General features: G+C 44.2%; 1 protein-coding gene across 1 annotated transcript; it reads right to left on the bottom strand.

Annotated features, from left to right (window-relative positions):
• Positions 1-5,156: 5,156 nt before the first annotated feature.
• LOC120717171 (ADP-ribosylation factor-like protein 4D) lies at positions 5,157-9,260 on the bottom strand. The gene is made up of 3 exons (XM_040005050.1): positions 9,045-9,260; positions 7,803-8,506; positions 5,157-6,332 (listed from the first exon to the last, which is right to left on the bottom strand). The coding sequence occupies exons 2-3, from the start codon at positions 8,244-8,246 to the stop codon at positions 6,168-6,170; spliced, it is 609 nt and encodes a 202-aa protein (XP_039860984.1). The 5' UTR covers positions 8,247-8,506; positions 9,045-9,260; the 3' UTR covers positions 5,157-6,167.
• Between the last annotated feature and the right edge of the window lie 4,015 nt (positions 9,261-13,275).

Here is a 13,275-nt window from a genome sequence, read left to right on the forward strand (position 1 = left end):
TTAGTGACGTTTGTACTAACTTGGTTTTAAAGCCTTTACTTTTATATATACGTCGTTCAATAGTCGACCTTAATCTTACAGAGAATCTGATGATTTTATGGATAATTAAAGTCAGTCATATGTTTGTATCCACAAGTACAGCAGCTTTTAGTGCTTTTAAAGAAGTGGGTTGCAGGTTGAGGGAGAATTCTTATTTATGCTTTTGGTCATTGGTCATTTGTGGATACAAACACAACAGGCTGAAAGTCAGTGATGCTGCTTGGTTTGCAGTCCTGAATATCACGGCACAAGCAGGATTCACTGCACTGTTAATGTTAGCTATGTTATATTGCTGCCTGTGTTCGGTGGTGTCGAGCCAAACGGACTTTAACGTGTGTTTGAACGAGCTGACGGTTCACTCGTTAAGCTGAAAGAAAGATGCTTTAATCACAGCAGTCACACATGTGTCCACTGCACCATCTGGAACTCTTCTTGTTTACACTCGTAATAACACAAACACTAAATCCTGCGTCTCTGGTGCTGTTGTGTAGCAGTGTGTACACCTGAGACTGTCACCTGTCTGTCTGTCCTGCACTCTCTCTCTGTTTCTTTCTCTCTGATTGTGGAATAAAAGTATGAACATGTGTTTATAAGTTACACTTGTGTTTGAATCCTGCAGCTTATCACACATTTGATTTCCATGTGTGACGACTGCAAGTGTCCAGAGTGAGGACAGACTGAGGGAGCCACTGCTGCACATCATCTGTGAGGCTTTGCACCCCTGATGATCCACCAGGACAAACTCAGCAGTGTGTGAGGAAGAGGAGGAGGAAGAGCCAGCAGCAGCTGACAGATGGAGAGAATAGACAGACTGTTCCCTGTTTGTGAAGGACTGCTAGGAAAGTTTAACATAACTGTCTGTGCTGAATCAGTCTTATTAGGTAATGTTCAAATAATGTGATCATCCCAGTGTTTCCAGTGTGGGAGAAAGTACTCAGGGCCTTCAAGCTACACACTATGAAAGGCAGCAACAAGTTTAATGTTCAGAAACCTAAAGTCTGTATCAGCAGCAGAATGGAGCTAAAAATAAATGTTGGTTTCAGTTCTATGAAGCTTTGAGTATTTTGGATCAGTAGCTGCTGTGTTTGTTGCATCATATTGCTGTAACTGTTTATATATGATCTATATGTAACGCGCGGCGACACTAAAGCGGTCGCGCCAGAATGTCACGCTAAAAAGAAAGATTCTTTAAAATACAAGGGGGAGCAAGCGAGTCAGATACCACGGGCACAGAGAGGAAGCAGGTCTGATCAGAAACAGTTTATTACTGGGCCAGGGAGCACAAATAAAAACACCCTTAAAATGTACGTAATAAAATGTTGTCAATCTACTAAAACAATTCTAAAACCCGTAAAACTAACATTTTCTACATTCACTAAACCCCCCGCTATAATTATGCCACATGTTCATTATGGGTCCATCAGCAGGCCAGGAATTCCTTCTTTAGAGCAGAGTCCATGCCAGCCTCGTCTTCGGCAGACAAGAAAGAGCCTCCCATCTTCTTGTCCTTCCGCTGGCCCATCACTTCCCAGCCCGGCTTGCGTTCTGCACCCGAATCCATCATGCGACCACCGCCACAGCTGCCCTTGCGTCGGTGTCCTGTAAAATAACAAATAGGGGCCAGAACAATGGTCCCAGAAGCGGCCCTGGCTCATGGCCATGGCGACCCTCTCCCAATCCAGCTGCACCCAGTAAACAACAGTAGAGACCCTACTCACAAATGCAGGCAGAAGTAAACCTCTGCCCTGCTGCCAATCACACGCGTCGTCTCTTACTGTTGCCGTTCCATGAGGTCAGGACTGGGTCACCGCGTCACGCTGGCCATCTCGCATTAACCTTCCAGTCTGGGGCCTCTCTCCTTCAGTGCTCAGCTAGCCTGTTTTTAAAAGGTCTTTACACAGCTGATAGGCCACCTCTGGACACACCCCTGCCTCAGCAGGTGGTCCCTATCAGCTAATTTGTCCCATGTGCAGCCAGTCCACAGTGGATAAAAACCATGTCACATAAAACACTAAAAACCATGCAATAGAAGCAGAATGGAAGTTGGTTCTGTGGAACCAGCTTCCAGTTTGGATTCAGGAGACAGACACTATCTCTACTTTTAAGATTAGGCTTCAAACTTTCCTTTTTGCTAAAGCATATAGTTAGGGCTGGACCAGGTGACCCTGAATCCTCCCTTAGTTATGCTGCAATAGACGTAGGCTGCCGGGGATTCCCATGATGCATTGAGTTTTTCCTTTCCAGTCACCTTTCTCGCTCACTATGTGTTAACAGACCTCTCTGCATTGAATCATATCTGTTATTAACCTCTGTCTCTCTTCCACAGCATGTCTTTATCCTGTCTTCCTTCTCTCACCCCAACCAATCACAGCAGATGGCCCCGCCCCTCCCTGAGCCTGGTTCTGCTGGAGGTTTCTTCCTGTTAAAAGGGAGTTTTTCCTTCCCACTGTTGCCAAAGTGCTGCTCATAGGGGGTCATATGACTGTTGGGTTTTTCTCTGTATCTATGAAGCGCCTTGAGGTGACTTTTGTTGTGATTTGGCGCTATATAAATAAAATTGAATTGAATTGAATAGAATAAAATCATGCAAATAAAACAACACTCATAAATAAACACTAAAAATCAGAATAAAAACAATATACAAGATAAATACAAATTTCCACTGTGTGACATATATGTTACATCATATTCTATAAGGATGTTATGTGTTTGTAGACTTTCTGCCCAGTTTGACCCATTTAGCAGAAGTCAGCCTGTTTAAGGCTCTGATATCTATTCTGTGTGACTTACAGCAGTTATGACATGGTCTGATTTTCTCACCCAATAAAGGAATATTTCATATATCAGTCGACTCTTCATTCTATCAGACACAGTTATCACAGCTCGTACATTTGCTTTTTACACATATATGTAAGCATTGAGCCAAATTTAGTAATGCCAACATATTAAAAGAACAATATTTGTCTCTTATATATAATACATCTGTATACACACTGTCACAGATACTCGTGTTGATTTAAGTGAAGATTTAAGGTGGTAGGAAATATAAATAACTGCAACTTGAATCTGTACTGAAGCTCAGTATTTGACACAGAGTTCAAACTCACTGCTGTAATAACTGATAATGATTAATATAATAACTATAATATTGGCCATATTATATTTACATCACCACAGTGAGATGACTTTAGTCTCATGAACAACATTAGCTAATTGTTATTTACTAGCTAATCTTAAATGACTGTTCAGTACAGACATGTAGCCCAACAATCATGTTTCACAGTCCTGTGGTCTCAGCCTCAGATACTCATCACATCACACAAAGCTCTTGTAGAAAGAAATGAACAAAATATGTTCTCCTTCATTTCTGTCAAACAAAGCTGTATGAAACGTTTCCAGCTGTTAGTATCATGGTTGCTAGGCAACCTGGGCGGCACGACGGAGGCTAGACCGTCCCATTTCACAAGCCTACAAGCCTCGCACTTCCAGCCTCAGCGGTCTTTGAGTGCGGCCCTTGAGGACCGTTGAGGCTGCAGACCCTGAATTGGGATACAGCCACTGATGCTCTTTGAAACCATCTGTCTTCTCTGTCCAAAATGTGAATGCTGGCATCCTCAAAGAGTGACCTTTGACCTTTAGATGCAGATGGACAGCTGAGGTGGGTCGATGGCAGCATTTTTGTGTGTGTTTGTTTGTTATTGTCTGTCTGCGAAGAAACCCGATGCTGTGATCCTCGGGCTTTAATGTATCCAATTCTTCATCTAAGTGTTGACTTGTCTCCCTGCCCGTGAAACAGTAGCAACACTAGTGCAGCTGCAGTGTTTGTCATGGTTGCATTGCCTGCAGGGAATGTGCCAGGTATCTAGACCAGCCTGTTTGTGACACCCGATGTCTGGGTGTGGACCAGCACGTTTACGTCAGTGCAGCTGCTCTTCCTGCTATGACTGTGTACACAGACAGCTGGCAGCAGGGAATACAAACCATAGAATGGGAGTGCTGGTGTACCAGTTTCTGTCATATGTACACAAGAAGTCATCTTATGTGCATGTGTTCAGCTAACAAAACCTCCAGATAAGCCAACGTGAATTCCATTTGAAATTCTGATTGAGTGGGCACAGCAGGTTTGATCAGGGATTTAAATGCCAGGGGCTGGGGTTTCATTTGAAATTCACGTTCACTTTGGGAAGTTGGAGCGCATGGAGGAAACCCACGCAGGCAAAGGAGGACATGCAAACTGCACACAGCAGATAACAAGGTTTGAACCAGGAAACGACCGGGTCCCTGTGCCAGCTACAAACCAAATCCATTATTTGATACCCAAGCAGCAGCTCACTTTATTTGTTCAATAAAGATGCCAAAGAAGGTGTGAGCAGCCTTGTAAGATAAGCTGACTCCCCATGGGCATGGCACATCCTCCTCATGTTTCACATTCAAGAAGAGCTTGTAACACTGAGGTGATTTCTTTGAATAGCATTTCCTTTTTCAACCTGTGGATTAACATTGCAAGTCACACCTGAAGTCATACACGCCCTGTGCACACGCATACTTCATGAATCATGCTATTTACTTTTTGCTCCGACAGCTGAGGTGCAGCAGGGGGGAGCCTCCAATCAGGATAACTGCATTGACTGAGGAGCTGATTGAGTGGGCACAGCAGGCTTTTAATACCAGGGGGGGTTAAGCTTTGTCTAAACTCCTCGTGGGATGGCTGAAGAATGCCTTTCCACTTTGGAATATCTGTATGGACTATTGTTAGTAATTCATCAGTGCTGATAATAACTCATGGTCATTCACACCCAGAGGATCTGCTGCTAACCATCCCTAGCTGGGGCCTTCCTGGGTGGAGTCTGCATGGGTTCCTTCCCACAGTCCAAAGACATGCACAGTATATATGGTGAGTCCCTGGCTTCCATTCAGACGTGCTCGTATGTATTCACTGGTCTTGAAATCAGAGCCAGAATAATGGTGTTAAACAGGAATGAGTGTTTGGTATTTAGATACCTATGTGGGTGTGTTTCACATTCCTGTGTGAAGCTTCGCTGCGTGAATTTCAGAAGGCTGCCAACAGAATCGTAAAACACCGAGTCCATCCGTCACAGCAAAAAGCACAAGTTTGATTAGGATTCAGTTCAACTCAGCTTTATTTATAGAGTACCAAATCACACGTGTGTGTTCAATCTGTAGTACTGTAAAGCTCAAAGATGGCACCACACCTCCGCTGTGTGCGCATCGCGTTGGTGTTTTCATGCAACTCATTTTACACAACTTTAGGAGAATTAAGTTTATACATATCGAGCTGTACAGGGTGTGACAGCCGAGAAAGACTTCAGCAAACCATGAGCCTGATTTAAATAATTACAAGACAAAAAACAGAACATAATTAAATTAATATGGCATTAAATAAACATCTTAATATTCACTGAGGAGATGCAGACATGTGTTAGGGTTAGGCTAACAACATCAGCAGACTCCCGCGTCTGCATGGATACTACTGAGCTTAGTGGGGTTGGGTGAACTGGTGACCCGTCCAGGTGTACCCCGCTTCTGTGGCAGCTGGGACAGGCTCCCAGGGCACGATGAATAAAACAATGTTCTCAGGGAAACAATGCTAACGTTGCTCAATTTATTCATATTTTACAAAACAGTATGAAGCCATTGTAAAAACTTGTCTGAACTTAACAATCCTGAAACATCCAGCTGTGAGGAGCAAAGCCCGGTGAGAGTGACAGCGATATGCTCGGGCAGATTCAAACACAGGAAGTTCCTGTGGGTGCACAGAAGTGTTGCTCAGTCTGAGGCAGGGTGAAGATTTAGGTGATCGGGTGCAACACGGGCCGTCTGCACCAGTAACCGAACATCCTTCGACGTTACAGTGCGTGCTTCAGTGAGTGTTTGCCAGCAGCGCGGTCACTCCCTCCGCAGAGCTCTGTGGTCCTCTGAGAGTTAAAGACAATGAGAAGCAGTTTCAAAGGTCCAAATGTCTCCAGGAACAGAGTCTACACTTGGTTGGAAACACTGCACCTGATCCACAGGACTGACCAGCTTCTTTCTGGTTTCCCCATTCACCAAGTTCCCCGAGTGTCACAGACACAAGTGCTCACAAATTGGCCTGCACCCCTTTATTTCCATCAGCTTTTCTTCTTGCTTTGTCGGAGCATCCTCTTCCTCTTCACAATCATCTCATAGAGTTTCTCCAGGCCGGGCTGCAGACCCTGACCATTCAGTGCTGAGCAGCCCTCCGTGTGGTGCAGGGTGGAGGAGCTCAGCTCGTGGAGGCCCAGCACCTTTTCCACCTTAAACGAGAAAAGTGAGGTTAGTCCCAACCGCGTCATAGGAAGCAATAAGCTACAAACTCTGAGTGTGAAAGTCGCTTTCAGAAGCAGGTCCTAAAGGATGACGTACGCATGTTTCTGCAAGAGTGATGAGGCTAAACAAAGCACACACCATTAACTGCACTACCCTCTAAACAAAAGGACAGACCAACAAAAACAACATTTTTTCACTTTAACGTTGTGCTGATGCTGCAGTTTACGGAGGTCACCCTGCAGCGACGGCACATCTGTCGCTTCATGTGCGACACCATCAAACAGCTCTGTGCTGTTGCCATCTCTGCTGGCTCAGGTGTAGGGCGAAGAAAATAATGTGTTCATCCACAGAACTAACGCAGCCTCCTCCTTTGTGACTGGAACTTCATGCACATGATGCACCCACATCATGCTGAACTCCTACTACATGCAAACCTGTTGCTCCAGCCCACTCAGTGCCTCCCACAGCTACACTGTGTTTGTGCTGGCAGGGTAGCCTCAAATGTGCACATCCATGTATTCTTTTAATAACAAACATCACAATGTATGTGCGTCTGCCCTCTGAGGGCTCAGCGAGGCTGAAACACAAACTGTTATGACCCATGTCATCATTTTGTGTGCTGTTTTTGCTCCTCCAGCCTGAGAGTGGTGTTGTTCTTTTTCTCTCCTGTTTTTGCTAATGCAAGTTCCAGGTGGAGGCTGACGGCTGGAGGACTGAATGGGGCTGGCTATAAACTGGGACACATCAAGACTGGCATGGCCCTGCCTACTTCCTGCTTCCAAAAACGTTTAACCCTGTACTTTGTATTAAGTTGTGTACTGTGTGTGGTGAGGTTTCTGTGGCTAGATGAGCTAGACTCGTTGTTTTTGTATATACTTTATAGACCTTTGTTGACTGACCTGGCAGCTGTAGGGTGTTTAGGTTAGAGACAGGTCGGAGGCTTGATCACTCCCACCCCGACATTTCCTTTCTCTAACCATAAATATAATATTCAGTTGTTGGCAGCGTTGGACGTTCCTATCTTTCTCGTGTTGCGCTCTGTAGGCCGGGCCAGAACAATACAAATACATAATCAGCTGCTGCTCCAGCACTGAGAAGTACTCGCCCACCCGGTGACTTCTGCCTTGGCCCGACACTGCCTACGGTCCCTGCTCTACTCTGCCACCTCTGTGAGCTCAGCACAGCCGAGGACAGCGACACATCTAAGCAGCCTTTCACACAGAGCATTACTCTATGCACTTTAAAGGATTTTACTGACCTCACATGCAAAGCCAGCCTAAAATCACCAACCTACCTAACATGCTACGAAGGAAGTCCCCACGCAAACTGATGGGTGGAAGTGTACTGCAAGTGTAGAGTGACTATACCTCCAGCCACAGCCACAGAGCTAAAAAAGAACAATAAGAAGTAGTTGCTGTGCCCAATAATAATGCCGGCCATTCATATTTGATAATTACCTCTGTAGATGACAGCGCTCCATCCAGGTCTTGTTTGTTTGCCAGAACCAGCACAGGAATCCCCTGGTTTTCAGCTGACCGGGTGATCCGGTGGAGCTCCACCTTGGCCTCCTCCATGCGCTCCATCTCCGCTGCGTCCACCACGAACACCAGCCCGTCCATCCTCCGAGTGTACGACTTCCAGAGGGGCCTCAGCTTTTCCTGACCACCAACGTCCCACACTTGGAAAGTTGTGGTGTTGGCTTTGGAGTGTCCGATTTGCACTTTAATCCTTTCCATGTTGAATCCCTTGGTGGGGCTGGTCTCAACAAACTCCCTCAGCTTGAGTCTGTAGAGCAGGGAGGTCTTCCCTGCAGAGTCCAAACCAATCACCACCACATGCAGCGACTGAAAGTTGGGGAGGAATGGGCTGTTAGGGGCCGTGCCTGTTAGCTGGTTCCCCATGTTTGTGCCCTGTGATGGAGTGGCCGCTCTTAATGAATAAAGCAGATCTGGTTATCTCCTCTGGCTTGTTACTATTCTGCTTTTTACTTGTGTCCAGGGTCAGCTTGCTTTCTGCATCCTTGGCAGCGAGAACACAAGTGTGTGTCAGGGGGCTCTGAAGGTGTTTGAAGAGTTTACTTGGTTGGAAAATACTTCACACCCTGGCCTCACTTCAAAGGTTACGGGGGAGGGCAGGCTGCCTGGCTGCAGTCACTGAGGACCTGAAGACAAAAGAACAGAAAACTCGAGTCAGCGTTTAACAAACGGCCCTGCCTCCGTGAGCATCTTCAGCAACACCAGTGGAGTTTCTATTTCCAGTCTTTTCCAGCTGTGCCCAAAACAGAGCTGGAAAAACCAGGCTCGGGAAGGGAAACCGGAGGAATCCTGCACTACCTGTTCTGGTTTCTGCGCACTTAGTGTCATGTCTCACAGTTGGCCCTCTGAAGCAGTGCTACAGACAAAGTAACGACAGAATCAAACAAACTATGTTTATATCAAAGCACAAACTAGTGTCAACTGTGACTTCCCCAATAAAAGCTCTTATTTACTTTGAAGACTCGCACATTCCACACAAAAAGGTCACAGTCACGCGCGCACACACAAGCCTTTGTTTCTAGAGAACGAGGAGGAGCCGGAATCCCAGAGGAGGACTAAGCCGACAGCCGCCGTGTGCGCTCCCGGCACACACGGCGGCTGTCGGCGCAGCTCTCGGGTCAGCCAGCGCGCTTCTGCTGGTGGACAATGATGAACATGTCTCACCTGCCAGTCTTTCCATGCCTGTTCCCGCAGTCAGCGCAGTCATCCTGGGACAAGTCCACCACACAGGGAATCCTCGTAGCTTCGTTTCAAGGGCGCTCCGCGAAGACGTGACCGGTTCGATCCTGAACCGGAGAAGAGTGAACGTGAGAGAGGAGCTCCGGAAACACCCCGCAATCCCGCTGCTGACGTATCAACGGAGGGAGGAGGAGCCTCCTCCTTTCCCCCCCTCCCTCTTCGGCTGTTGCTACTGCTCCTTTAGGAGTCGCTACAGCGGCTCATCCGCCCACAGCATCCTCCTCTGTCACACCAGCCCCTGCACTGCACCCACGAGTCCTCTGTGGGGTCTTCCTCTCTTCCATCGTCAGTGTCCTCTGTCAGAGAGAACTAAAATGCTTCTTCTGCCAGCTGAGTGAGTCGGGACCATTTATCACAGACTGAAATATCACAGACAAACGGGTCTCAAGCAGAGGTGTAAATATGAAGGAACGAAGTATTTGTACTTCGATACTTTGTTACTGTGCTTAAGTACAATTTTCAGGCATCTGTACTTTGAGTAGTTTTTTTAATGAAAACCTTTTAATTTTACTCCCTACATTTATAAACACGTGTCTGTACTCAGTGGCGGTCCTAGCCTGTTTGGCCCCCGGGCCCCCGGCCCCCGCCCACACAGACACACACACATAAAACATATTAAGGATTGTAAATGAACATAAAACTGTTGTCGGAACCACACTGAATTTCACCAGAGAAACACACACACACACACACACACATGAAGAGAGAGAGAGAGTATGCATTACATGCATACAGCTACCAAACAGCCATCATCATTCATCATACAATGAGAACAGGACAAATCAACAACTGACACTATTAGAATCTGTATCATAATGTATTGTTTGGAGTTTAGTCTGTTACTGTTACTATTTTTAGAATTTCTTCTTGGAGCAACTGTAACCCACATAATTTCCTTCGGGATTAATAAAGTATTCTGATTCTGATTGGTTCAGGATGACCTGCCATTATCCAATCACACATCTGCTTACCTGCATCTGTTGCTCGTTTCTCCTCCTCTTCTTTTCTCTTTTTTCTAAACTGAGCACCTGATGGCTTTGAATTTTTCTTGTCCATCTTACATTGGTTTTAATTTTGCACTCCAGTATGAACACAAATCCCCCAACCCGAGGATCACCACAACATGACCTAACAGACCTACACCCTAGTTCACTTTGTCTAAGGTGTATTTCTAGGATTTTGCACAAGATCATGAATACATAATTTACAACATTATGAATGAAATGTGCTCTATTTGGAAGCAGCAGGCCCCTCCCCTTTCGACGGGTTGTGTGTGACTTTAAATCATCAAACTGTAAATTATAAATTTTAAATTGTTTTAAATTGTTACTCACGCTCACTTTTCACGTTTCGAAAAAACATCGGTGCAAATGATAAGTCTGTATCATGATGTCTGGTGTTTTCGTGTTCGTTGGTTTGTTTTTATTTTGTGTTATTTTGCGAGTTGGTTATTAGACGCTGCTCCAGCCACCAGAGAATCACCCGCCGCCCCGCCCTCTCCTCCCTGTGCCACAAGCAGCAGGCGCACCTCGCAAACGGAGGGCGGCCTTACTCCCAGCAAAGGGGCGATAGAAAAGCGATCGGTGCCTGTACCATTCACAATATGCGCTGGCTGATGTCGGGGCAGCATGAGTACGAGCATTATTTTTGTTTGTTTGTTTTTTTGCTGATGCCCGTGATGCCGCCCCGGGCAACCGCCCGTGTCGCCCGTATCAAAAACCGCTACTGCCTGTACTTTCCACTCCTAACAATAATAAACGGGCTTGTTACTTCTGCTTTAACCACTTTGTCGGGATTTATTATCTGACGTCACTACAAACCTTCAAACATTCTTTCATTAATCTTTATTTAACCAGCAAAAATATCTCCATTGAGGTTAGAAAACGTCTTTTACACGGATGTCCTGGCCACGATGAGAAGCAGCAAAGTGCAAAACAAGCCAATTAATGTACAAGTGCAAGAAAAACATCCAAGTGATTTGAGCCTAAGCAGTGAGGCGTGTCTGTGTAATAATCACCAGGAGGTGTGGCGTAAGAGGGATACCATGTGCCATAGTCAGGGATAAAAGTGGCCCCACTTTTTTCCCACAACACCAGAATGACTGCAGGTGCCATCAGATCTTGATCTTGACTGATTATATCAAGTGAAGCAGACATTCATATAAATTTTACCTGATGATGCTGAGATTCATCGACTGAATTCCACCTTCATACCAACTATGCAGGCATAAGAAAATCCATTAGACCAAAGTCTGTATTCCCATTTTCTAATATTTTATTATTACATTAAATAGCACAAGGTTCAGCTAGCTTTGAACACAAACAGCTGGCAGAAACATCCTCCAAAGAGCTAGGTTTGACTTTCTTACTTTGAGCACATTTCAGAGCCTGTGCTTTTTGACTTTTACTCGAGTAAATAAGTTGAACCACTGCTTTAACTTTTACTGGAGTGTGTTTTTTAACACTAGTACAGTCCACTTGACCACTTGAAAAATGGAAATAAATAAATAAATCATGTTTTGCATAGTTGGATCTTAACGAGGTTCCAAGTAGAGCTTCAACATGCAACAAGAAGAAATGGGAGTGAGACAAAACATATTTTGAGAAATTTATCGAAAACAACGCTTAAACTGAAACCAGCTGTTTTACAGCTGATCAAAGTGTAGCCTCGCTCTCTCCTGCGCTCGCTCTCGGCTACGTAACTAGGTTAATTGTGAATCCACCTGCATATTGATTGTTTTATACCGTTTAGGACAACTATAGAAATTTACTAAAATACTCATTGATGAAAACTTATCAAACTTTCAGTATTTACCTTTGTCATAGTTTTCGATTCTTTGGTATCCTTTTGTCCTCCACGTTCTCAAACACCGGGGAGACGCAAGGCGGCGCAATCTGCTCCTCCCTCTTTTTAAACGAGCCAATAGGAGCTGCTCACATTAAAAACAACTTTATTTAAAAAGTCATTTTACACCTGATACAAACATTTTAAAAGTCAAACAATACACAAGTTTAAAAGAAAAAAATTGTTTTAAAGAGTTTTTAAGCATATATATGAATATACAATATTTGTCAAATAATTGTCACCCAAATCAACATCATAATAAAAATATAATTAATAAAATATATAATAATGATAAGAAGAATAACAACAACAGAAACAGTTTACCTAAAAGCTCTTCTAACATTAGACTGCTTTTGAAAAGTTTCAATAGTGTCAATACACCATCAGGACAAGGGAGTTACACAGTTGAAGTGTGACTGCTTGAAAGACCCCATTCCTTCTCCTTTTCACTAGTTCAAATAAAATATAAATGATTTCTGGTTATATATTGGAGGGCACAAGTTTGAAGAGTAACATTTTAACAGATCGGTAATATACTTCAGGAGCTTTACTGGATCTGATTAACCAAAACTTCCATCTTCCATGTAGCTAACTGTCTTTTCTCTAATACAGTAGAGTGTGTCTGATCTACTAAAAATCCTCAACTGCATGTTTGCTCAAGTAAATAGTCTTAATTGTTTGAACAACCAGTAATCCTTAATTTGCAAATGCCAAATCTGGATTTTGTCTGTGTAATTCACTTTTAGCTTAGGTTTTTTATTTGTATTTTTTGCTTTTCTTTTTTCTACTCTTGTGTCCGTTTTAATCACTTAATATTGCTGCTGTGACAAGTGAATTTACCTAAGAAGAATCATGAAGTCCTTATTTATCTTATCTGAGCCTCACCATGCACCCTCACCATGCAGAGCGCTGAAAGTTCAAATTAAGTACTTAAAATGAAATCTAAAATTAAAACGTAACCAGTTTCAAACCAGTTATTTGGAATAGTGTGCAGAGTGTTTTGAGTAACATTGAATGTTCAAAAACACCAAAGTTCCTATAGTCTCACATGACAGCTGGGTTGTAGTGTCTGATAACACATAACATCCTGAGGTCTCAACGTGGACTTTGAGTACATTTGCTAGCCAAGGCTAAATACTGAGAGGGTCAGAAATGAAGGGTAAAGAACATCTGACTGTACGTAAGGATAGCAAAAGTGATAGACTGAGGTTGTGCCAAATATGTTAAAGTTCGGGTGATTTGTTAGAGAATGGTACCCCATGTGTGCCGTTAGAGTTATGTTGATACTTTCTTTTGAGTTTATTTTTACAAT

The sequence above is a fragment of the Simochromis diagramma genome, unplaced genomic scaffold (genome assembly GCF_900408965.1).
Source record: "Simochromis diagramma unplaced genomic scaffold, fSimDia1.1 OVJJ01000494.1, whole genome shotgun sequence".
Taxonomy (NCBI): Eukaryota; Metazoa; Chordata; class Actinopteri; order Cichliformes; family Cichlidae; genus Simochromis; species Simochromis diagramma.